The sequence below is a fragment of the Saimiri boliviensis genome, chromosome 7 (genome assembly GCF_048565385.1).
Source record: "Saimiri boliviensis isolate mSaiBol1 chromosome 7, mSaiBol1.pri, whole genome shotgun sequence".
Classification (NCBI taxonomy): domain Eukaryota; kingdom Metazoa; phylum Chordata; class Mammalia; order Primates; family Cebidae; genus Saimiri; species Saimiri boliviensis.
The window spans coordinates 88,478,478-88,506,287 of record NC_133455.1 but is presented as its reverse complement, the minus strand read 5'-3'; the positions used below and the strand labels follow the sequence as shown (position 1 = coordinate 88,506,287).

At 36.0% G+C, this 27,810-nt stretch overlaps 1 protein-coding gene across 4 annotated transcripts in view; it reads left to right on the top strand.

The window, feature by feature from the left end:
* ITPR2 (inositol 1,4,5-trisphosphate receptor type 2) overlaps window positions 1–27,810 on the top strand; it is a 497,691-nt gene that overhangs the window by 190,756 nt on the left and 279,125 nt on the right. For all 4 annotated transcript variants that reach the window (XM_003926591.4, XM_074402941.1, XM_074402942.1 and 1 more), the window contains 5 exons: window positions 10,586–10,779; window positions 14,610–14,739; window positions 18,429–18,486; window positions 20,397–20,562; window positions 21,509–21,682. In XM_003926591.4, coding sequence (XP_003926640.3) covers window positions 10,586–10,779; window positions 14,610–14,739; window positions 18,429–18,486; window positions 20,397–20,562; window positions 21,509–21,682 — 722 coding nt within the window. The remainder of the gene's footprint in view (window positions 1–10,585; window positions 10,780–14,609; window positions 14,740–18,428; window positions 18,487–20,396; window positions 20,563–21,508; window positions 21,683–27,810) is intronic.

Below are 27,810 nucleotides of genomic sequence, written 5' to 3'. Positions count from 1 at the left end.
TCCCAAAGTGCTGGGATTACAGGTGTGAGCCACCGTGCCTGGCCATGAGTCTGGTTCTCTTATTAGCTTTATGTTATGCTGGCTGAACCTGTAAGTCCTTTCTGGATTAATGTGTAATATCTTTTGTAGAATGCCTGAGGCTGGATAATGTATAATGAACAGAAATTTATTGCTCACAGTTCTGGAGGCTGGGAAGCTGAGGGTTGAGAGGCCAGCATCTGGCAAGGATCTTCTTGCTATGTTGTTTCTTGGTGGGAGGGCAAAGAGAAAGCAAGAAAGTGCAAGGGCAAGATGGTGTTGAACTTACTCTTTTATAAAAACCCACTCCTGGAATAATGTCATTAATCCATTCATAAGGGTATTGCTCTCATGACCTAAATCCCCCTTAAACATCCCACCTCCCAACTTCATAACATTGGGGATCCAGTTTCCAACCCATGAGCTTTGGGGACACATTCAAGCCATAGCAGATGTCATGGGAAATAGAGATTATGGAGAAAAATAAAAATAAATTAAAACATGTAAACATGTAACAAAGTTCTAGGCATGAAAACAACGGCTAGAAGCTTCCTATTTCTAGGTGCCCCAGAATCACTGGCATCAGAAACCTGCTCTAGGCAGCAAGTCCTTTGCGGGATGCTGTTCCTCAAGAGCTGAGAAAGATTTCTGTGCCATTCTGAGGTTCTCAGCCTGGTTTTCTCACCAGCTTTGTGCTATGCTAGTTGCTCCTCTAAGTCCTTGCTGGCTTAATGTGTAACATCTTTTACTCCCCCCATCCCCAACCCTAATCTTTTATAAGTTTTAGAAAAAGTATCTTTATAACTATTAGGCCTCTGTTAGTTAACAATGGTGCCTAAAAGGACTCTCCTCATTCCACCTACTAGCTTCTCTCTGTTTCAAGAGGGTGTCAAGCACACACTCTACACTAGATCATGTTCCTTTTAAAAATCAAATGCACATAGTAAAATGGAGGGTAATAACTATGTAATGTATGCCAGGCTAAACATCGGGCAAGGGATTACTATATAAAGTCATCTATTATATAGAGTACCTGGCACACCTCTAGGTCTTTCGTACATTGTTAATCCCTGTCACAGTGCAACAAGTTGGTTATTATGGTCCTCATTTTGTCCAGGAAATAAGCTTTTAGATAGGTTATATACTTTGCCTAAGATCAGACAGCTTGTGTGTAGCTTGCTGGAAATTTTGAAGTCAGGTTTCTTTTCTTTTCCTTTTTCTCCCTTCTTTACAGCTGGTGTTCTTTCTATTATTATTTTATTGCTTTCTTTATACACAGATGACTTCCTCATGTGCAGGGACTCTTTTCTACTTTTTCCAAGTTTCCCAAGAAAGTTCAGTACAACATAGTACATATCTATGAAAGAGTTTTGATTTGGCTGGAAGTTATTTTTCAGGTCATATTAAAGAGATTTGTTTTTAATGTTTTTAAACAAAGAATCACTCCTTTGTGAATGGTTGTTTGGCTTGTCTCAGAAAAGTTTCAATCCCAAGCCTTAAAAGTTTTACCAGCTAAAGATCTCTCGAAGCTAGATATTCCTTTTCCTTTCCTGAAATAAATTTCTGATTGTTCTCTCTGTTTTTTGGCTCTTTCTCCACATTCCAACATAAAGATCTTTCTAAATCACATACTCTGGTTCTTTATTTAGCTCTCATCATCTCCAGAGAATAATAACTCAGCTTTTTAAATTGGTGCCCAAGGGTCTTCATAATCTGAGTTAGACATCTCTAGCTCTGTCTCCTGCTGTTTCCCCAGTAATACTAAGCAATTGTATCTCCTTAGACACCTTGCTGTGAGCTACTCATATGAGTATCTCATATATACTTTCAGATTTCACTGTCGTTAGGATGAATGTGTGTAAGTGACATGCCTTATAAAGCATTTATGCATTTGAAGCACGAAAATATTTAGAGACCCTGTTATTTCAGACATATTCTTGTGTCTTTCTTTTCTTAATTTTATGATTATTTTTCATAAGGTTGTCTTTTCCAGTAGACTTATAGAAGATTCTATGACTCTTAGAGTTACTATATAGTTTATTCAGTAACAGAGATTCAGATTTATTGACTGAGAGTATCATAGTGGTAAGTAAACTATCAAAACAGATTCTATTTCTGGTTCTATGGGTGACTTGTAGCATGCCAAATATACAACTATATACCTAATTGGTTTTCAAAAATATTTATTGAGTGAAATATATTTAATATATGTAAATTATATACTTTATACAAATATGTGTTTGAATCACAACAATATTACTAGATTGTAACATTCTAAGTATATGATTATTTTTCTTTTTTTTAAAAATTATTATTTTTTATGTTCCAGGATACATGTTTAGGACCTCCAGGTTTATTACATAGGTAAACATATGCCATGGTGCCTTGCTGATGTTTTTCTAATCACATCGCCTGACTGAGTTAATAGGTCAAGATCAACCCCTAAGAATGACCCTACAAAAATGAGAATGACCGAAGAGAGTCATGTTGTTCTCAGCAATCTACTACAGCTATTTTTCTATAGTTATAAGTATTGCTTGAGGCCGGGCGTGAAGGCTCACGCCTGTAATCCAAACACTTTGGAGGCCAAGGCAGGCGGATCACCTCAGGTCGGGAGTTCAAGACCAGCCTGACCAACATGGTGAAACCCCATCTTTATTTTAAAAAATATATTTAAAAAAAAAGAAAAAAAGAAAAAAAATATGCTTGAGCTGGGCTGGGTGTGGTGGCTCACACCTGTAATCCCAGCACTTTGGGAGGCTGAAGCGGACAGATCACGAGGTCAAGAGATCAACACCATCCTGGCCAACATGATGAAATCCTGTCTGTACTAAAAAAAATTAGGGGGACATGGTGGTACACGCCTGTAGTCACAACTACTCGGGAGGCTGAGGCAGGAGAATCACTTGAACCAGGGAGCCAGAGGTTGCAGTAAGCCGAGATCCTGCCACTGTACTCCAGCCTGGAAACAGAGTGAGACTCCATCTAATATATAATACATATATATTATATATTGCTGGAGCCTCAGCATCTGATCTCTTCAGGTGTTAATATGCTTGCATAGTCTCCAAGTTCTTACAATCTCTGGTGACCTTCTATAAGGCTTATTGTTGGAACCCAAACACAAACTTATAGAATGCTGGGATAGAAAGGAACCATATACATTATCTATACAATATATGAGCTTCATATCTTCATGCAATATCCATTAAAAATGGTCACATAGGATCTCCTTGAACACCTGGAGTGACCAAGATTTTACTGCTGCAATGGGTAGGCCTTTCTTCTTTTTCACAGCTCTAATTATTAGGTCTTTTGTTTGGTTATCCTCTATGCAGACTTCCCTCTCACTTCCAGCAAAGAGCCTCATTTGTGTTGCTGGTTGAACTGCACAGAAATCCAACATCTCTTCCACATGTCTGGTCTTTCTGTGCTTGAAAATGGTTAGCACATCACCTGCGTTCCCCCTCCTCTCTGTATAGTCCTATGCAATTCCTTTAGCAGTTCCTCTTATGATTCAATTTAATTTATCACTGGTTTGACTGGCACAGAGGCAAAGACAGCTACATTCGCCTTCATTATGAACCCTTTTGTAATGTAGCCTAGGTGAAAATGAGTGTTTTGGTAACAATGACATAATATTGATTCCTACTAAACTTGAACTCAACTAAAATTCTAATTCGTTTTCTTTTACATCACATTTTCCCCCATCATGTTTTTGAGTTGGTTTTATTTGGCTCTAAGCATATATCACCTTTTATATTTTGATTTTATCATATTGGATTTAACCTGTTATTTTCAACCTATTTATATAGTTTTGGAATTTGATAAGTCATTCACTATATTAGCTATCCTCGCTTGTTTCATGTTACCTTTGCATTTGAGAAGCATGCTGTCTCTGACTTCACCCAAGTCAATGACAAAAATACTGATTTAGTCAAGGCAAGAACAAAGTAGCAAAGGCCAGAGGTACAAAGTAACAAAGGCCAGAGTAACAAAGCACAGAGGCCCTTTTGTGCTTTACCATTTATCATTTACCCAGTATTCTTTGGCACAATCACGTAACTAAAATCATACCTATGAAACTCTACATTAGCTATGCATGCATCTGTGGTGTGAGAAATCAAGGGTGCCTTTGATGGCAGGGCTGGGGAGAAACTGGGGGGGAATTGACTATGGAAGGGCATGAGAGAGCTTTCTAGGGTGATAGAAATGTTCAGTAACTGGTTTGCATGTGGTTCATATTGTATATGCCTTGTGAGAACTGCTCAAACCTTTCATTTATGATCTCTGCGTTTCACTGTAAGTAAATTACATCTCAGTGATAAAAACAGCATGCACATTCATTTGTTACTTGTATTACCAACGATTAAGCATTGAAGATCAGTTTTGCAAATTGATATCTTGAGATTTGGAATACTGAAATGGCTTTGTCAATATTTGACAGTGATGAAATCCAAAATAAGTTGCAGAACACAGCCACTATTTTATATGAATTGCTTTTTCAGTTCATCCTTTGAATAATGCTTCTTTAGTGTGTGGGATATAAAACAGTTTTCTTCTAAGTAGTCCACTTGATATTCGGTAAAAGATGGATAATAACATTACTATGCTTTGGTTACATGCTTTTGGTTGGTTTTTGTTTTGTTCTATTTCTAAGCCCTTAGAAACTTGGAATCTGTAAGCAGTCTATTAATGCACTATGTTCACTGGTGTTTTATTTAGAATGAAGAAAATTAGGTATCATATTATCTGCTTCTTCCATTAAGTATTCTTTATAAAACACTCTTCTGAAGGACATCTCCATTTAGAGGCAATATTGTGTTTCAATCATGCTGTATCATAAGACATTATGAACCATAATTATATGATGAAACCACAAATTCATTAGAAAAGTGGTGACCACTATAATGGGAACATAATTAAATGGAGAAGAGTCATTTTTCAGAGGTGTAGTAAAAGCATGCATGTACCCTTTACTTTTTATTTTTAGAGTAATACCTCACAATTATATGGTACTTTTTATTCTTCATGGCTTTTTTTTGCACACATTATATAATTTGATTTTTACAAGAAGGCCCAACCTATTTTATAGGATTTAGATTCTGAATATAGGCTGATGACATGATTTGGCAAAGATCATGCTTCTGTAATCTAAATCTTTCACTCCTTTCAAAACCTCAATAAAAATTGTATATCCTCTATGGAGCTGTCCTTCACTGCCCTCACTCTAAGATAATTTCCCAGTTTAAAAAAAAATTCCTAAGCAATTTTATGTGCCGTCCATGCTGTACTATTACCATCATATGTGTATTCTACTTGTTGTTAAATTTTTTATGGACATATTTTATGTTTTCCTGACCATACTGTAAATTCTTCTTCTTTTCCTATGTCTTCCCACCTGAGATGTCCCTGGGTATAGAGCCAGATGAACATTAGGTACTTTATGAATACTTTCTGAACAAGGGCTGCCCGTAAAATTAAATCGTGTAATATAAGCAAAATGGCACTTGTAGTATGTGGCACATCATATGTAATAAAAACTGGTTGGGTAAGATCACTTGCGAATAATGTGAGCAGATTTATTATACAATTAATAGAAAAATCTACATTTCATAGTACAGTTTTAATTGGAATCTTTTCTGTCTGTAATTGCATTAGGGCTTTCTGAATTCTAGTATACAGTTTTTGGAACTTTATAAAGTCTGTTAGTGAACCAGCGTCGTGTGGGTAAACATGATTCATGTTGAGATCATTTGAGACTCTGCCACTTTCTGGCTATGTAAATGGGATACATCTCCCAATCCCCACTGTGCTGTGAGGATCCAATGAGGTGAAGGGTGTATGTGGCCTGTGGCCTAGCAAGGTACATATGATATGATAAGGCCCTGATAAAGACAGATTTCATTATTTTCTCTTATCTCATTGGTATTTATTTTTATTAATTCCTTTTAATAAATTTTTAAGTAACATGAAATTATGTATGCTTTTTGAAAAAAGGAGAAAGTATAAAGGAAAGTAAACAAAACCTCAATTTGATGAAAGATGAAGTACTTTTAATGTATTAGAATCCACCTTTTAAATAATTATTAAGTCATTCTCATTTTTAATAGTTCATTTTATTATCCAATCTTTGTTATTCATGCGTTAATTTAACACACATTTATTAAGTGAGAGTTTGGCATCAGCCACTATTCCAGATGTTAGAAAAAGGTATAATCCCTGTCTTCTTGGAGCTCTTGTTCTTTTATGTCATTGGAGAGGGGGACTACAATAAACACATAGACAAATATATGATGTGATATGAGAGAGTGTTAATGCCATGACCAAAATTTAAAGGGGGTTCATGAATTGAGAGTGATTGAAGTTCTGTAGAGAGGGTGGCCAAAAGAGGTCTACCTAAGGAGGTGACATTGCATCACAAATCAGAAAGGAGTGGCAGAGCAAGCTGTGTGACCGTCTGGGCATCCGAACTCAAGGCAGAGGAATAGCAAGTTCCCTCCAGGTTCTACACATTGAGTAAAAATCATGCATGTATGAACTACGTAGAACTATCTAGCTGTCCAGCTTTCCAAAATACTGTGAGCTAACTTTAAATTGGTAGTGCTGGTTAGATAAAATTGCTTTCTCTGGCTGTTTAATCTTGATCTTCCATTTAACCCAGTTTGCTACCATATTACCTATTACTCTATGGGTAATTAAGCTTAATTAAGGCTTGATCTTATGCTAATGTTTTTGTTTTCTTTGCATACAGAAAAGTCCTTTTATAACCCAGACCCCCAGCCACTGGGAGGAAGCACTGCTCCAGAGAATATTTGAAAATGAAAACTGCTCTAGTTTTAGAAAGTATAGGCATTTTCCAGCAAGGGCAGGTTTATAAGGAGCTGCTGAGCTGGGATGGAAAATAGGAAGACTTCTGGAGTCATGTCTTTATGGTTGAACATTTTTCAGTTTCAGATGAGGTATTATAACAGCAGATACATTTATTCAAATCCAACTATAAACATATGTTTCAGGGAAAAGAAGACTGGTTTTTGGATTACCCATTTTTGGCCTCTATTGTCATAAAACATTGAGCTGACTTTAGTAGTCACAGAACAATTAAATGGCTGTGAACAATTATTCACAAAACTCTTTGAATCAAATATGTTTGTTATCACTTCTAAATGCTGAGAATGTTTCAGAAATGTCTGTCTGACATTCATCAGGAAAATTCAAATTATAATTTTCTTATGTGTTCATAAGAGAAAAGCATTTCTAATAAAAAGAGAGAATAAAGATAACTTTAAGTAAAATAAATACCAGCAGACTTAGGGTAAATTTCAATCAAGATTCTCTCTTATACCTGCTATAAAGTCATACAACTGCTAGTGGTTGTTGAACCCAATAGTGTGATCCTCACAGTAAAATTATTTCTGAATAGGGCAAAATTAAGTTACTGTCAGCACAGCTCTAGTGTTAGGTTGCTTAATTTCTTATTGCTTTTCACTTTCCTGAAATGGGCAATAGAAACTTGGCCCACTAGAACAATCAAAGAACTAAGTAATGTATTCCCCAAGCACTCGCAGTTACCACTCTCAGTATATCAGTATGCATTTGCTATACCTGGTCTTTTAGAGTTTTCTCTTGAGGGAATTAAGGTTAGTAAAAATATCTGTGTAATCAAATAATGAAAGAACCTGAAAAGTTGATTAGTCATTCTTTTGAAGCAGTTCCTTCCTTTTTTTTTTTTTTTTTTTTTTTTTTTTTTTTTTTTTTTTTAATGATGTCTTGCTCTGTTGCCTGGGCTGGCATGCGGTGGTGCAATCTCAGCTCACTGTAACCTCTGCCTCCCAGCTTCAAGCAATACTCCTGTCTCGGTCCCCACAAGTAGCTGAAATTACCAGCATCTGCCACCATGCCTGGCTAATTTTTGTATCTTTAGTAGAGACAGGGTTTCACCATGTTGGTCAGGTTGGTCTCCATCTCATGGCCTGATCCACCCACCTTGGCCTCCCAAAGTGCTGGGATTACAGGCATGAGCCACTGTGTGTGGCAATTCCTTCCTTCTTCCTTTGGACTTAGCAAAGAAGACTTCCATATTTTTAAATTATCCCAATATACTTTGTATGCAAATGCCAATTCTGGCTGCTGGTTTTATGTAAAAGACACAGAAAAGCTGAATCTGTAAGCATTACATTGTTCAGAGAATTTATATCATAGTAGGCTTTTTTACTGAACACTTTCTAGTCAATATTAACTAATTATGATTGAGAAGTAGTAACATTCTTCTTTTGCAGTGTTGAGGATTAATCACCACTGATTTATCCCAACAGTTTAGAAATGGATATTAGAAGCTTTGTGTGGCTGTGATTTATGTAGTGTCTGACTTCATGTTTTTCAAGCTGTAATAGTTCACAATTTTTAGCACTTCTCATCACTACCAAGAAAATCCAGAAAATATAGCATCTTTTAATTTGAGGCCACTGAGTTGGCCATACATGGAAATGTCAAGAGAGGTTTGTGATGACCACGTGCCATAGGCATCTGAGGATGTGGTATGACTGAGTGAACCCTCCCATTTCATTGATGACATATGTTACCAATTACTATGGATCTGGCTTCTGGATTTTAATTCCTTGGTGACAGGATCTATATTTGGAGAAAAGAATTGTCTGGGCTAACTTTCTATGTAATAATCATTTGGATTAAATAATTATTTTCCATGCAAATCTTAATAAGATGCAGACACTGTGGGTGCAGAGGATTTGTGTGTGAATCAGGGGTAAGAATAACAAAGGAGCCTGTTCTGTATTAGTGGTGAGAAAGCATGTCTCAGAGGCAAACACATATACATACTTGAATCAAGTCTTGGATAAAGGTACTGGTTGAACATCGATGGCTCAAAACCGTTGCTAACAACCAGATGTGCCTCCCTGCAGTCCATGTAGCAAGCAGGCGGAGGGATGTGGAAATACTCAATTGCTATGATTGTTTAAGAACCACAGACAATGAAGCATTCTGCCTCAAAGCTATTGATAGAAAAGAGGGGCTGGTTCAATTCCTTTTGCTTCAATTTTGTCCAAACTTGGAAATTACCCTTATATATACATTTTATCATGTTTTTTGGCTTACGCAAGTAGCAGTATAATAAAGGGTCTCAGACCTTCAAAATGAAAGCATCTGCCTGGAATATACCACTTTAGGAAAAATGTTACTTCCTTCCATACTCTAAGATGTATTATTGGAGCACTACCCTCTTATACTTAAATTGATTCCATGTGTAGATAAGATAATGAATTTTCAAAGGCATTTCACCTTTTCATAATGTACATATAATAGTCAATATCAGTGGCTTAATGGTAATTGTGGTCTTGTCCATTTAGATTCTCTTATCATCTTTTACATATTTTCTTTTTGTTTGTCTTTTGATCGTGTAGGCATTACCACGGTTTACATTCTTCTCTTAGAGCTGAGAGGTTTTTTTTTTTGTTGTTGTTTTTTTTTTTTTTTTTAATAAAAATCTCATCCTGTCTTATCTCCATTTCCCTCTCTCTTGGTTTACGCCCTGAGACACTGAGGGAAAGAAACATTCTTAGTCCTTTGCTTAAGGCAGAGCTCCATGAACACCCATGAAACAAAGACCACTGTTCAGAAAGGAATGGAGACAGATATCCTTTTAAATCCTTATTGTTTCTTGTAGGAACTTAGAAGTGAAAAGCAGCAGTCGGGCTGGAGAACATAAATTGTCATAGTGTCAAGGAGGATCTTTGGATATAGCTATTTGTGGTTAGTGTAAGGAACATGCGCATGATGCAAATTATGATATTTTATCAGCAAATAAATAAAGGAGAAGCCAAACTCAGGAAGAGAGGGAAAGAGCGTGATCCCTCATTGAAAATGATCATGTTTGTCACTAGCTTGTTTCCATAATCACCTCAAATGTTACTGCTCTTTGTGGATTTTAAGTAATGGTTTTCTATTGAACTTGGATGAAGGAATGAGAAGTGTAATGGCTAATGCATACATCTTCCCCAGATGAGACTTTTTTTTTTTTCTTAAAATGAAGTTAACAATCCTCCTCACAAGTTCTTTTTATGGTTATTAAAGGAGAGCTAAAAAGTCCTTGGTTGGAGGCTTGGATTATGATGCTGGAATTAAACATCTAAATGTTTTCTTGCAATCATTGTATCCCCACTTCTAACTCACTTTATCTTGGCAACTAGTAATCTTCTTTTGCATTATTGTAAAAGGCAGGGCCTGTTGGTATGATAGTTGGTAGGACATACCGTGTTACAGTAGGACCTGATTTGGATGTCAGAGCAACCAGCCCGCCTTTGGTACATTATTTGAAAACATTTTCTGAGAAAGGAAGACTTCAATTTTTAAAAGCTGTAATTTTGAAACGTGTCTGCAGCATTTTAATTTTATCTTTAAAAAAAGAGCCCAAACAATGCTGATGCTATTCTGTCTTATCCCGAATCCTTTTCCTGGGCTTCTTTTCAGTGTAGTTGTGACCAACTGAATTTTGCAGTTATGTGTTCTTCAGGGTTTGTGTGTGTTGACTTGCAGCATTTTCTCATGCCAGGAAACAACGTCATGAGAACCATTCATGGGGTGGGAGAGATGATGACCCAGATGGTACTCAGTAGAGGCTCGATCTTCCCCATGAGCATGCCGGATGTGCCACCCAGCATCCACCCGAGCAAACAAGGGAGCCCTGCTGAGCATGAGGATGTGACTGTGATGGACACCAAGCTGAAGATCATTGAGATTTTACAGGTGTGTTGCCTAACGGAAGCTAGGTGACAAAGATGTCATTTTGCTTATTGGTTTAACTTCTTACACATTTTGTTCCAAATCACCATGTAAGTATTCTGAAATGCTATCAATATAATTTTTTTTAAAGTTAGTGACAAACCTGATAAGAAATCTTACACAGACACTATTTGACATATGAATCATATTTGTCCATTCTCATTAAATATACTAATGATAATATCTAATAATTGTGGGTGCTTTGAGGTTAATAAAGTGCTTTCATGTGTATTTAAGAAGAATTTAGTATTGACCCTGATTGAATTTTACCTTCATTTGAGAAGGATTTTAGAGCAAAAAGTTATTTGATTAATTTCCAGCTCTTTTCCTATTTTTAATTGAATTGAACATATGATTCCATATGTCCAGATTTATTGTCTTAGTAAGAAACACAAATAAAATTTTATTTATTATTAACAAAAATTATTATTTATTAGTTTTGGTATTTTACATGTGACAGTCTTTCTGTGTTTTTGTTTCTAAAGGACAAGGAATAACTGGAAAAAAATAATCTAATGCCTAATTTTAAGAATTTAAAGGAGATAAATTATTGTTTCATGCCCATCGGTTTAGTGAATAAACCTCTCATTACTGTAGCTATGATTTCTTAGCAGTTTTTAAGTTTGGAAAATACTTTTATGATACCTTAATTCAGGCGTCCCCAAACTACGGCCCACGGGCCACATGCGACCCCCTGAGGCCATTTATCCGGCCCCCCGCCACACGTCAGGAAGGGGCACCTCTTTCATTGGTGGTCATTGAGAGGAGCACAGTATGTGGTGTCCCTCCAATGGTCTGAGGGACAGTGAACTGGCCCCCTGTGTAAAAAGTTTGGGGACGCCTGCCTTAATTATAGCATTTATTCCAGATTTGGAGAATGGAGAACCTATTAAGAATCTGGGTACAGTTTACTGTATCTTTCACCATAATTTCATATAGACTGAGCTACCAGAAGCGGGTTAGGAGTCCTGGAAGGGTCTGTACATTGTTCATTTACAGTAATTAGATTTATAATCATAAAAAGGTTTCACAGTTCCTCTAGGAATTCCAAAGGCTGAATCCTGAGAAATATTGGCAGGCCTCCCAATGCTGTGTTCATGACCCTGAAAAATCACTTAAAGTTTTCCTGTTCTCAGACTGAGAAACGTAACAATCACCTGACCCGTGGACCTACTGAGCCTCAGCTTAACATTACCCGACTCATGGGACAAACTCTAAAATATGTGACCTCATTTTAGCCTACAGTTACAGAAAAGAAACATTAGAAAAAAAATCTCTAATAGCTAAAAAAATGATGAGATGGAGCTTCTACAGCTTAGCAGTCCAGGGCTGATTCATTTCTGCAGCGTCTCCTTGAACCTCTATTCACTCTGGTTTTCTGTCCTTGTGTCTGGTTGGCTTCACTGTGCCTGTGTGCCTGAGTACTGCTTCTGGATGTGTCTTTCTTAGAATGGCTCTTCAAGAATTTCTTTGCGGCCACACTCCTTGGTGCTACAAGGACTTCAAGGTCCCCTGCCTTGTGCCAGCTCTTTTCTTCCTCTTGGTCTTCTTTTTTCCCCATCACTTTGTGTATCTCTTTTAGTCTCTCTCTTTTCATTTTTCTCTCATTCTCCCTCTCCCTCTCCCTGGCCCTCTCTTAACTTTCTCTGCTTTCTTTTTTAATCCTTCCCTTTCCTCTTTTCTTCTAGTTTCCACTAGTTTTTCCTTATTAGATGTGTTAGAAAATGAAAGTTTTAATTTTGATTGTATTTATGGAATACAATTCTGTGTGTAATCATCTTCAAGGAGAAGTTAGTGTTTCATTTGTTTATGATTTATCTTTTATTTTTAATAACGGGATTTTAAACACCCTTCCCTGTGAAGCACCTGCAGTCCAGCTCTCCCTCTGCCTTCTGCTCATGGCTACCAAATTCCATGCCCTTTCTTAGTCCTCTTCCCATGGTCTGTCTCCTGCTCTGCAAATCCCTTTGCTACTTAGAATCAGTTCAACCAATACGTTTTGCAGCCCTCACCACACACTAATAAGAGTCTCTTGTGTTTATTTTCTCTCTAGCCTATAAGTTCTCTAAGGCAGAATTTAGATCCTCAGCACCTTTTTATGCCCTTGGTGCCTTCCTCAATACCTTGTTTAACGCATGTCAGGTGAATTAACCAGCTTAGTACAACTGACATGGAGGATGTTTCCATAAAAAGCTTAAAAGTCTAGCAAAGGAGAGAGAGAGAGACTGAGACAGACAAAGGGAGGGAGGGAGGAAAGGAAGGATATTGATTCAGATTATGACTGGGGAACCAGTGAACAATGCATTAAAAAAGAATTCAAACTGGACCTTGGAGGATTTTTTTTTTTTTTTTTTTTTTTTTTTTTTTTTTTTTGAGACAGTATCTTGGTGTGTCATCCAGACAGGAATGCAGTGGCACAATCTTGGCTCACTGCAACCTTAACCTCCCTGGTTCAAATGTTCTCCTACCTCAGCCTCCATAGTAGCTGGGATTGCAGGCACGCATCACCATGCCTGGCTATTTTTTTTTGTATTTTTGTAGAGATGGGGCTTTGCCATGTTGCCCAGGCTGGTCTTGAACTCCTGGGGTCAAGCGATCCTCCTTCTCAGCCTCTCATAGTGCTGGGATTACAGGCAAGAGCCACTGTGCCCTGACAGAGGATATTTTAAAATGTGATTATTATGAAGTGGAGGAGAATATTCAAAGTAAAGTGAACACTGTGAGTACTTGTGGGTTGGCAAGAGTGGAAGTGCAGGCACTCCAGCACTGTTAGAACCAGGAAATCTGAGAGAGAGGATGAGAGAAGGAGCGTAGGAGGAGGGAGGGATGGGACACAGGTGGTGTAGACAGAGATGATACCATGAAATGCCAATCTTCCTAAAACTTGGGTGACCACATTGTTTACTATACAAATGTGACAATTTGTACAAGGGCAGGGCACCATTAATAATTATGCTGAAACACAAGGTTAAACAGGGCCTATCTCAGGCAGACGGGGACAGATGGGACCTATGTAAAACCCCCTCATGTGATCTTCAGCACATCCCAGCTTTTCCTTCTCAGATTTCCGTGGTATTTAGACCATGTGATTAAGCTCTCAATAGTTTCCTAATTATGCTAACAATGCCGTATTTTGTTTTCCAACTTGACTATTGGCTTTTTGAGGGCAGTAGGCTTCACGTGTTTGCATTTTCTGTGGCACCTAGCAGAGTGTGGGGCCTTGCTAGATAATTAGTTTCTGTCCAAGCGTCTGTGAATACGAACAATGACAGCAACCCAAACCCAAGGAAACACAAACACCAGTGAGGAAAACCCATGGTGTATAGATGCTGTTATTTCAACTGTGTTTAGAGCCTGGCTTCAGGACTGATCATGGTATAGTCAGAGTCATACTGTTGTAGCTGAATTCTCACCCTACAGTGTAAGAAGGAGGGTCACACCTCCAACAATCTCCTCCAAGAAGCAATGGCACTCTGCAAAGTGTTCAGTGAAATGACATCGTCATTACCTCTTCATCCAGATCCCCACAATGCCTCTATCTGGAATATTCAGAGAGCAATCATAGGGAGTCACATGTTCTTTCCAAAAATTTCTTTGAGGTTTCACTAACAGCCAGTGGAAATGTATTCCTTTGCTTAGTCTTAAGGCTGACAAACATGTGGCAACTGGTGTTAAGTTTCTAACTACCTCCTTTGAAAAGTTGATACTTCCACTGTTCTTGGTGTGTCATGAATTGTATTTTTAAATACTGTGCTAATGAAAGAAATGTATGTTGTTCTTAATATTTCTTATAGTTCATCCTGAGTGTCAGACTGGATTATAGGATCTCATATATGCTGTCAATATATAAGAAGGAGTTTGGAGAGGACAGCGACAATGCAGAGACATCTGCCAATGGATCTCCAGATACTTTACTACCGTCAGGTATCTCTCTGTGACAATATTTACTCTTTGTTTTTCTGAGTACTTGAAAGTATGTATCATGTTTTAAAACAATCATATTTTGTGTGTGTGTGCTTTTATTTATTTATTTTTTTACTGTACTTTAAATTCTGGGGTACATGTGCAGAACGTGCAGGTTTGTTACATAGGTATACATGTGCCGACCTGTCATCTACATTAGGTGTTTATCCTAATGCTATTCCTCCCCTAGTCCCCTACCCTCCAATATGCCCCAGTGCGTGATGTTCCCCTCCCTGTGTCCATGTGTTCCTACTGTTCAGCTCCCACTTGTGAGTGAGAACATGCATTGTTTGGTTTTTTGTTCCTGTGTTAGTTTGTTGAGAATGATGGTTTCCAGCTTTGCCATATTTTTATGAGATAAAAATGTACATATAATCTCTGCTAATGACATCAAAGAACTAGACAGGTTATGAAATAACTCACCTAGAATGGTGGGGAGGGTGTTTGCTGTTGTTTGTTGCTAACTCCTGTGAATGCCTTTTCCTTTGTAATTTTCAAGACTCTGTAAGATAGATATACTGTTTATTGTACCATTTTACAGAAGAGAAAACCAAGGTCAGAAAGGTTAAGTTACTTGCTAAAGGTCCTGAAAGTAGTGGAACAAGGATTCCCTTGGAGCTTCAGAGTCCAAATTTTTCAGCATCATGATATTTTGGTGAAAATCCAAGAGAAGTTTTTCTTCCTCGATCAAAGAGCAGTGTGAAATGTAGTCGTCAGAAGGATGGGTGTTTTGAAGAGAGGCCATTGCCTGATTCAATAATAAAGACATGGCATTCCCTAAAGACCTGAATGTGGTTGTTGGTCTCATTTTGTGTGTGTGGATTTTTTTTAAAAAATTTACTTTGTATGGTTATAAACTGGAACTATATTTCAATTTTCACATTTAAAAAGTGTAAAAATGAAGCTACTTTGTCTCTGAGCATTGGAGCATAACAGCAAAAGAGCACAAATATGATTTAAAAATTTTGTGACTATTGAAAGGACTTTAGAAAAACTCAGAAATATTAAATTACCATTTTTTTTTTGGACAGGTCAGACCAAGTCATTGTAGGCTGAAAAGTATGTCTTACTGAAGATTTAACCAGCTAATCCTATTCTTCTGAGGATAGGATTTGTACACAGATGTGAAACTTCCTTCTAACTGCCACTACTGTGACATTAGGAACTCTCTCCTCTTCTTCGTCCGTCAATCAGTCAGGAATGATTCAGTGGTTACAAGCATGTAGCTAAAATTGATAATAGACCAGCTGTCCTGCTGTCTGAATCATGAGTCTCATTAAAAGGCAGCATGCCTCTGCAGAAGGACCTGAACTTGCCTATGCAAGACTTCTCTTCTGGCATGTTTGCAATGGTGGTGTTTTTCTACTTCTCAGAAGTGTAGAACCCCAAAGGGCTATTTCCAGGAATGATATGGCAGAACCAGAAAGTCTTGCTGGCAGTTGCATTGACAGTAGCATAAAAATTATTGACTCCCAGAGGCCAGGCTTCTGGAAACATGAACTTTAAGTGTCAGTAAAGTACCAGAGGGAAAGTCCAGGGACACCCCAGAAAACTTTCTAATTTACCTGATCTCTTTCATTTTTTATATCAGTAAGGGATACCTTTCTGGGGAGAATTGTTTTTCAATTTTTATGTCTTACTCTGTTTCTTTTCAAGCTTTGGAATGAGAAGTAAGTAAGTGGTGTATTTTATTCTTTGAACATGTTACCTTGACCAGGTATGGTGGCTCACGCCTATAAATCCAGCACTTTGGGAGGCTGAGATCGGGGGCAGATTGGTCAAGCCCAGGAGTTTGAGATGAGCCTGGGCAACATGGTGAAACCTGGTCTCTACAAAAAAAATACAAAAAAATTAGCCAGTTGTGGAGGTGCATGTCTGTGGTCCTAGCTACTCAGGAGGCTGAGGCAGGAGGATTGCTTGAGCCTAGAAAGTTGAGGCTGCACTGAGTTGAAGTTGTACCACTGCACCCTAGCCTGGGCAACAGAGAGAAACCCTGCTTCAATAACCAACAAACAAACCAAAAATCCTCATGTTATCTTTGTAAAGATATCTTTAAAATGTTAGTGGCGTGGGACAGTAAGGAATCATGATTGGTTCACATAGAAAAAAAAAAAAAAAACGTCCTTTCCCACAAGAAAAAGGGATGGAATTTTAGTAGTAGTAAACTTAGGTAAAAAGACCATGTTGTTTGGAAATAACCACGTAATAACAAGGCTCATTATATATATATTTTGATTATTTAAAGAATTGTCCTCCCAATGTTATCACTCATTTAAATTATATGTAAGTATGTGCATATATGTGTATATGATCTATATATATACACACATCCTTCTCTAGACAAGAGGCACGTTTGTAAATGGTGCTTTCTGACCATTTAGACATATTTTGGACTACAGCAATACATGAGTTTAAAACATAGTTTACATTAAAAAATTACATTGATGTTTTAGTGGAAGTGTATTGTGATTTTTTCCAAACTGTTAATTGACTTAAATTTTAAAAAATTTTTGTGAATACATAGTAGATGTATATAGTTGTGGGGTATGTGGAATATTTTGATATAGGTATATAATATGTAATAATCATATCAGGATGAATGAGGTATCCATCACCTCAAGCATTTATCTTTTGTGTTATAAATAATTCAATTATAGTCTTTTGGTTATTAAAAATATACAACAAATTATTATTGACTATAATCACTCTGTGTACTAGATTTTATTCATTCTATCAAACTATATTTTTGTAACCATTAACCATCCCCACTCTGCCCACCCCGCTACCTTTCCCAAGCTCTATTATTCTGCTCTATTTTCATGAGTTCAATTGTTTTAATTTTTAATTCCCAGAAATGAGTGAGAACATGAGAAGTTTGTCTTTCTGTGCCTGGCTAATTTCATTTAACATAATGACCTTCAGTTCCACCCATGTTGTTGCAGATGACAGGATCTCATTCTTTTTTTTTTTTTTTTTTTTTTTTAATGGCTGAATAGTACTCCATTGTTTCTTTGTACCATACTTCTTTATCAGTTTGTCTGTTGATGGACACTTAGGTTGATTCCAAATCTTAGCTGTTGTGAATAGTGCCACAGTAAACATGGGAATGCAGATATCTCTTCGATAAACGAATTTCCTTTCTTTTACATATACACCCAACAGTGGAATTACTGGATCATATGGTAGCTGAATTTTTAGTTTTTTTTTTTTTCCTTCTTTTTTTTTTTTTTGAGAAACCTCTAAACTCTTCTCCATAGCAGTTGTACCAATTTACATTCCCACCAACAGTGTACGAAGGTTCCCTTGTCTCCATATTCTCACCAGCATTTGTTATTGCCTGTCTGTTGGATGAAAGCTGTTTTAACTAGGGTGAGATGATATCTCATTGTAGTTTTGATTTGCATTTCTCTGATGATCAGTGATGTTGAGCACCTTTTTGTATACCTATTTGCCATTTGTATGTCTTCTTTTGAGAAATGTCTATTCAGATCTTTTGCTTATTTTAAAATCAGATTAGTAGTGTTAATAGATTTTTGGTAGAATAAAGAGATTAAGACAAAAGTATTTTTATGTCAATTGATATTAATATGAATATAATGGCTCCTAACTAAAATAGGATAAAGAAGAGTTTTTACCATTTATCTTTGCAGCTATTGTTCCTGACATAGACGAAATTGCAGCTCAGGCAGAAACTATGTTTGCGGGAAGGTATGGTAACATTTATATATCTTTATCTTACTTGTGAATAAGATTTTACTTAGAATTTTATTGATACTTTGATATTGTTCACCCCTTATATCTATTTATTTTTAGACCCTGTATTGTTGCTAACATAATTTCTGCCAGAAATAAAGCTGCTAATTTACTCTAGAGGAGAAAGCATAGCTTTTCTTTAGGTCAGTTAAAAAAAAAGGACAAGAGAGATGAGATCAGTGTATTGAACTTTTCTCTGAATTCTTTGCTTTTCTTTCCTCAAATAATGACAGCCCAAGAATGCCCTTTAACTCCCCTGGTATAAATATCACTGCATCTCGTAAAACATTGCTTTCCTGAATCTTAGATTCTATTTGAGACAAGAAAGTAACTTCTTTAATGCTATCATTAACTTTGTATGTGAGAAATAAAGCTATTTTCTGCCTATTGAAAATATCCATGATTAAATAAAATAAGATACCTTTGACATGACTAGCCTCCTTTGCCATCAGGAATCCTACCATTTATTGTTTTAATATTGTTTCTTTCTTCTTCAGAAATGAAATTAATAGTGATCAAAAAGAAAAAGTAAAATGTTTAAGCTATAAATTATTAAGCTTCTGGTGCTCATTTTTATTACAGACTTGACATGAGAACCTAAAAACAGTCTATTCAGTAGTCTTCCCTTATCTGTTGGGGATACATTCAAAGACCCCCAATGGATGCCTGAAACCACAGCTAGTACCAAACCCTATATACACTATGTTTTTTCCTGTATATACATACCTATGATAAAATTTAATATATAAATTAGGCATACTAAGAGATTAACAACATAACTAATAATAAGATAGAACAATTATATAATATGCCAGCATCACTGCTCTTGCACTATGGGGCCATTGTTTACTAAAATAAGGGTTACTTGAACAAATGCTGTGACTCTCTGACAGTCACCTGATGACTGAGATGACTACTAAGTGACTAATGAGGGGGAAAACACGTATAGCATGGAGACGCTGGCAAAGGGATGATTCATGTTCCAAATGGGACAGAGCAGGATGGCACAAAATTTAAAGCTTGTGAATTATTTATTTCTGAAGTTTTTCATTTCATATTTTAGGACCGTGGTTGACCACGGGCAACTGAAACCACAGGAAGTAAAACCACAGATAAAGTTGGGGAGGGTAATGGGGATGACTACACTAAGCATTTTGTTGCAGTTTTTGTGGTTGTCATTGGAAAGACAACCAAGAATTAAGAATTAAGGGCACTCAAAAAGAGTTTTTATCTCTACTGAACATTTAGTTTAGTTTAATTTTTACATTATAGTACCAGTTTTTATCGTTGTATTTTCCTATTGAAGAATTTCATTATTCCCAAAGAGGGAATCAGTATATGATTTCACCTTGAAATAATAGATGGACCTTTTGTCCCAGTGGAACCTCATCCAGAGTCCTAGTATGCCACACTTGTGGCTGCTCTAGTGATGGTTCAGGCACACACAGGTTAGCCTTCCCTGCTCTTCCCCACCTGTCATGTAGGGGCCTCTAGAGCCTCAGGCATAATCAGTCATTGGTGGACATCCAGCCTAGCACACCTTCTCCCATAAATGCTTTTGGATTGACGCAGATGCCCATCTTTTGTCTATGCCGAGGTGACCAACTCATCCCAGTTTGCCTAGGAATCCCGGAGTCTTGGATAAACCAGGATGTTTGGTCATCCTGCTTTCACGGACAGACACCAGCGTTTCTTAGTGATTGTTTCCTCATCAGTTACATGAGGAAAAGTAAAAATGTTTTCCTTTTCACTTCCTAATTTCAAAAAACAAATGATGTACTTTTGAGAATATGTATACAATTCTAATGCTAAAGTGTAGATGTTACATAAATGTGAGTCACTTTAGAATTATTTTTGGTTTATAGAAAGGAAAAAAACCCAGTTCAACTTGATGATGAAGGAGGCAGGACATTTTTACGGGTTCTCATTCATCTGATCATGCATGACTACCCGCCTTTGCTGTCTGGAGCCCTGCAGCTATTGTTCAAGCACTTCAGCCAGAGGGCGGAGGTTTTACAGGCATTTAAACAGGTAAGATTTAAGAGCTCTCAGTGCATCCACAGCAGAGGCTCTGTAAGTGATGTTCATAGCATCCAACCTGACTTCATGGCTACAGGGGTAATAACACTGTATGGCTGTTCCTGGGGACACTTTGTATTTTTAAACATTGATACAGCCTTGTCTATGCCAGGACACAATCTATTTAGAAGGTGTTCCCCACAAGTGATTTTTAGTTAACATCTTTAAAACAAATGAAAGGCACCAAGATTTAGGAAGGTACTGGAAGATAATAACCTGTTAGGAATTTTGTTACCACTGCTATTATTTTGACCTTAAATTTTACTAATGAATTTGGGCAGGAGAACCAATAGACCTGAAATAATTATTTTGTGATGGAAAACTGCGTAAATCCAAAAGAAAGGAACTGTTATGGATCTAATCTTTTTCTTTGTGGTCTTTGAATATGACATCAGTCTTGAGATTATTAATTAGTAATAATTAAGTGCTTACATATGTTTCACTATTTAATATAATAGAGTATTGATCATTTAGGCAGTTTTACAGGAATATGTTAAAAGAATATGAAATAATTAAAAGTAGTTGTATATTAATAAATGCATATATGTATATGTCATAATACCTATAAATTATAGGAAAATAAAAACTTGTATGATGAAGTTTAGATTGTATCTATTGATATTTTCTCCCACTTATTTTTATATTTCTCACTCTTTTCAATCAGATAGAGTCAGTCTCAGAAAAATTAACTTCAGCAGTGAAATTAAAGTAAGGGTATCTTTTAATGTTAAATCACTTTGAAAAGTTTCGCTAGGGCTCACTTAAAAATTATAATATGTGAAAATATTGGCTAAGAGTTCACACTTATATCCAGGTAGGTTTTCATGATCAATATACATATAAAATATTTGCAAATGTTCTAGAAATAGTGAAAGAGATTGAAATTCTTCTGTTTTAGGTGCAATTACTGGTGTCTAATCAAGACGTAGATAACTACAAGCAAATCAAAGCAGATCTAGACCAGCTTCGACTGACAGTAGAAAAGTCTGAGCTGTGGGTCGAGAAGAGCAGCAGCTATGAGAATGGAGAAATCGGGGAAAGTCAAGTGAAAGGTGGTGAAGAGCCAATTGAGGTTTGTTTCAAGATCTATTTTGAAATACTCCAAATGATATCTTTTAATTCAGGTATGTAACCACATGCTCTACAATCAAAATTGTTCATAAAGAAAAATTCTATTCTGAGCAACAGAGCACAGAATTTTTATTTATTAAGTTGTCAGTTAACTCCATAAACTAGCACTTTGGTTAGTGCTTGTCAATTTCTACCACTTCCTACCTCATCTGTCTAGTGTTTCACTCTTTGTCATTTCCACTGTAAATTCTATAATCCAGCAATCAGGAAAATAGGAAGGAGTGGAAGGAGAACAAAAGGAGTGGACCCTAAACTGAGATAGGTGGAGAGAGGTGAATTTTTATGGTCCCTTTCACTGTGGCTGTTTTTTGCCAACCAGTAAATCAGTGCTATCGTTATGCATATCCTTATGTAAAAATATCTAAATGGAAGACCAATATGCTTTATTTTCAGTATGAAAATACCAAAAATCTAAACAGTGACTATCATTTGTTATATTGGCTTTTGTAGTATGTTAATTAGTTTTCACATTTCACTAAGTAAGTATGACCATTTAAAAAAATGTTAAATACTGCTTTAGTAGTCATGTTTAGATAAAGCAAGCTAGTACCAGCATCATAATTGTTAATACAAAAAGTTTTGTAAATGCCTGTCTGGTGTTTTATATAGTTGTTTTTTAACCTGTAGGCATATAAACCGTTTTGATGGGTTTACCTGCTTTTGCTTTTATGTTTGTTAGATTACCCAAAATATTGTGAAGTGAAAAGTGAAAACAGAGCAAGAGATAATTAGAGTAATCAAAATGCTTCCAAAATGCTTTGGAAGTTTGTGACAAGATACTGGCACATGGGCTTCAATGCATACTCATGTTTACTGGGATTTCCTTTGCAGCCATCACAGCCACAATTAGATGCCCTTATTTCCCTTCTGGCGTTTAAGTTCTGCACAAGTTTATCTCATTTGCAAAAATTAATTGAATTTAGAACTTCAGCTGCAGGGGAATTTGAGAAACCAAATCTGTGATACAGGGGAACCCTCAGGGGTAGGAATAAATGCTAAGTGTCAGGTAATAATACGCCTCATAGAAAGGACAATGCATAGGTTATTAGCTTGGGTTTTGGAATCAGACACTCCAGAATTTGCCACTTGGTATATGCACTTTGAGCAAATTATTTTCATTTTCTAAGTTTTATTTTTATTGACTATCAGATGGACATCATAATGGTACTTAGCTCTTAGAATTGCTATAAAGATTAAATGAGGAAACCCTATGCACATGGTGTGTCATTTAATATGGCTTCAGTGGGAATATAAACAATATGAAAATATATATAATAAGATGATACATTACTTACCAACAAGTCAAGAAGTGAGTCTCCAGCTTTAATTCCTTGCCTCAGTGTTGGCATCATGGATCAATGGGCTCAGTTCTGAGGCCAGTCATTCTCCTGACAGCATCATGGCAGTAGCATCCTAGATATCACATCTGTGCACGACAGCATCAAGAAGGAATATCTATTTCTGGGTCTCTTGTTTAAGAGCAAGGAAACCTTTTCTAGACATCCCTCACCTTATTTCATGTCTCTTTGGCCAGAACAGGGCCAGATGTTAAAACTACACCAGTGGAGTACAGGATTAGTTTAGATTACATAAAAGATGTCTCTCAAGGTAGGATACGCCTTGAGTTACATGGGAGAAGGATACATGGCCAAACAAAATTGGATTTTTCTAGCAGGGAAGAATAAGAAAGAATGTTGGTTAGCAACCAATAGTGTTCAACATTAAGATTCAGTCAGCGTTTGTTGTAATTATTATTATTTTTTTGTGTTGTAACACACGGTGTTGTTTACTATGATGGATATGGAATTATGAAATTTTAGAGTTACAGGATACTTGTAGGGATAATCACCTCCAATTCTCTGCTTGATATATGTGTTCTCATATCTCTAAATATCTCACCTGAGTGAGATTATTTCTTCAAACAAAGCAAACTTCTGTGATGGGAAATTCAGTACCACCCAAGGTAGCATATTCTGTTGGTATTAAGGTATGGCTTAAGAAATAGAGTATTGCCAGTAAGAAGTTGATGTGGTCCCTCCCTGTATAACAGAGGAAACCACTATGATGAATTTATTTGAGCAACTTCCTTGCTTAGTAGTTTTACCATGTGTCTGTATTTCTAAAACATAAGAAATGTATGAGAAATATTTATTTAGCCTATTTTGTACATGTTTTCATTGTTCATCCTTGTTGATGTATAACTGCAACTTATTCATTTTCTCTAATATATATTATTGCATTTATGCCTATGTTTATCCAGTTAGCTGTTGATGGGCATTTGGGCTCTTCCTGGTTTTGGTGTTTTAAAAGAAAATTTGCTACTAAGACCAGTGCTGCTGTGAAAAATGTTGTATGCTACCTGGTGCACATGTTTGGGAGATTCTCTGGGCTGCCTCTGTAGGAGTGACACATGCAGTATGTTCCCCTCTACCAGACAATGCCAGGTGTTTTCCCTCCACTGGTGTGTGAGAGTTCTTCTAGCTCCCCATCCTTATGGTGGGTGTTTTTCTTTTTTTTTATTTTTATTTTTATTTTATTTTATTGCATTTTAGGTTTCGGGGTACATGTGATGAACATGCAAGATTGTTGCATAGGTACACACATGGCAGTGTGGTTTGCTGCCTTCCGTCCCCTCACCTGTATCTGTCATTTCTCCCCATGCTAATTTCCCCACTTTTGAAGATTGAGTGCACTTGATATATTATCTCTGTTGTGATTTTCATTTTGCTGAATTACTTATGAGGATGAGATTTTTCTTTTTTATGTTTATTTGCCATTTTACTTCTTTCAGTTTAGATAAAGCTAAATTCTGTACAGGCAGGTAGTTAAGTCCTACCAATTCTTGTGTACCTACTAATAAGGTTAAACATATTTGTTCACTTCAAGTCAGATTAATGTTGTAAGTTCAAACTTGAAGATTATTGTTTATTTCTTTTTTTCTTGCTTTATTGTGTTTGTAGAATTTTCTAGTATGACGTCAAATAGAAATGGTAATAATGGGCATCTTTGTCTTGTTTCTGATTTTAAAGTGAATGTTTCTAATATTTCACTATTAAATAAAATACTTACTGTATGTTCTTATATAGGTACCCTTTATCGAGGAGCACATTCTCTTCCTAGTTTACTTTTTAAAACCACAAATGGTTATTGACTTTAATTAAATGTAATTTATGAATCTATTAAGATTATATATTTTTGAATTTAATCTGTTCATCTTAATGACATAAATCTTAGAGCTTCTACTATAGCAACCTTGCATTCTAGGTTTAAAATATCTAGGTGATTTTTTTCTTTTTACATTGCTAGATTCTGTTTGCTAGTACTTTGTGTAGAATTTTACATCTGTAATTTTCTTTCTTTCTTTCTTTCTTTTTTTTAAGTGTTCCTATCAAGTGGTGGTATTGAGGTTAGACTAGTCCCATAAAACAAGCTGTAGAATATTCCCTTTTCTTTGTGTAAGATTAGAATGATCTGTTCATAAATGTTTGGTAAAACCTGTCTGCAAAACTGTCTGGGCCTGATATTTACATTGTGGGAAGATTTTGACTACTAATTCAATTTTTTATTGGTTATAAATTCATTCAAATTTTCCATTTTGAGTTAATTTGTTGTGTATTTTTCTAGCCATATTTTGAAATTTTCAAATTTATTGGCATAAATTTGTTCATATTCTTTTGCTATCTTTTAAATTTCTGCTGTATTCATAACTTTGTACTCCCTTTTCATTCTTCATATGTTTTGCTTATGGCTCTCTTCTTTTCTCTAGCTCTACTAGCTCAGTCTTGCCAGAGTTTTATGTACAGTTTACCCTTGAACAGTATTTGGGGGATGGGTATGTGTACCAACCTCCCGTACAGTTGCAAATTTCTGTAATTTCTGACTCCCTCAAAACTTAATTACTGATTGCCTGTTGTTGACTGGAACCCTTATTGATAACATAAACAGTCAGTTAACATACATTTTCTGTGTTGTGTGAATTACATAGTGCAAAATAAGCTAGAGAAAATAAAATGTTAAGAAAATCATAAGGAAGTGAAGATATATTTACTACATATTAAGTGGAAATGGATCATCATAAAGGCCTTCATCCTCATCATCCTCATGCTGAATAGGCTCAGAAGGAGGAGGAAGAGGAAGGGTTGGTCTTGCTGTCTCAAGCGCAGCAGAGGTAAAAGAAAATCTGTGTATAAGTTCAAATTCATGTCGTTCAAGGTCACCTGTATTTTATTCATCTTTTAAACATAGTCTGTTTTGGGGTTTGTTGAGATTCTGGATTTGTTTGCTATTTTATTATACTTACCCTACTATACTCTTTTTATGTTGACAGAATTTTTGATTTTAAAAAAGTTGGTGGTATAATTTCTTCCTAAGGAGCTGCATTCCCTGAGTTTTGACAAATGATACTTTTATTATTTTTCAATATTAGATATTAAAAATGTTTCCATTGTGAGTACTTTGGCTTAGAATTACTTGGAAGTGAGTTTTTAAATTTCTACATGCATAGGTAAAATTTACCTTTTTTGTTAATTGAATTCTTAATTAACTTGTGACAAGATAATTTAGTTATTATGGTATCATTTCTCCAAAATGCATTGAGACTTGCTTTTTGGCTTGTTATACATCTAGGTTTTGTAAGTGTCCAATGTGGCTTGAGAAGAATGTGAATGGGTGTAGGATTCTTTTTATATGACTGGTGAATCAAGCTTATAAATTGTGCTTAAATAATATATTTAATAATATTTTAATTTTCTTAACATATCACTAAGTGAGAGAGTTATTGACATTTCCTACTACAATGGTAGATTTATCAATTTCCCCTTGCATTTCTGTTAAGTTTTACTTCATGCAGTTTGAGACTATGTCATTAGAAGCCTGTACATTTGAAATTATTATATTTTTACTGCAGAACAAAAAGGTTTATCAACTGTGAGTTATTTCCCCTCTCTTCTGATTATTTTATTCCATGTCTTCTGGCTTCCATTGCTGCTGTTGAGAAGTTTGCTCACTGTTAAATAGTGGTGCTTTAACTTTGAAACTCCAATTAAGTGCATGTTGAACTTTATTAGTTAATATATTTCTATATACTTCATATCTGTTCATTTCCTTTTTATATTTTCCCTACCTATGACTTTGTATGGTATATTGGATAATTTTTTTAGACTCATCTGAGTCTCTCTTCAGGTCGGTCTTATTTGAAGTCTTCTCTACCAATTGACTTTTAAACTTCAGCCACTATATTTTTTCATACCTGAAATTTCATTTTTTTCAAACCTGAAATGTGAATTTTTTTTCAAATCTATTTGGTCATTTTTGATCATGCTTTGTTATTTTCTAATTTTTGTGATTCCCTATGGCTGTTTAATAGTCTGTATATAATAACTTTGAGATCTGACGTACTTGAGATTTTCTTATGATTCTCACTCATGTTGTGTTTCATTATATTTTGATCATCTTTGATTATGAGCTCATATTTTTTTCAAATTGACTTCATTTTTACAGCAGTTTTAGGTTTAGAAAAAAATCGCACAGAAAGCACAGAGTTCCCATCTAATCCCTCTTCTCTCTCTCTTTCTTCTGTTGTTGACATCTAGGATGAGTGTGGCATATTTGTTAAATTGATGGGCCAATATTGACACAGTATTTTTTAATGAAAGTCCATAATTTATTAAGGTTCACTCCTTGTGTTGTTTAGTTATTGGTTCTCACAAATGCATAATGACATGTATCCACCATTGTAGTGTCAAACAGGACAGTTTCATTGCCCTAAAAATTCTCTGTGCTTTAATTATTTGTCTCTCCCTCTGAATCCCTGAGTCCCTGGCAACCACTGATTTTTTGGGGGGATAATCTCTATAGTTTTTCCTTTTCCAGAATCTCATATAATTTGAATTATACAGTATGTAGCTTTTCCAGATTGGTTTCTTTTACTTAGCAGTATGTGTTTAAATTCTTCCATGTCCATAGCTCATTTTTTTGTTATTGCTGAATAATAGTTCCTTGTATGGATGTACTACAGTTTATACATTCACCTATTGAAGGACATCTTGGTTGTTTCCAATTTTTGGCAAT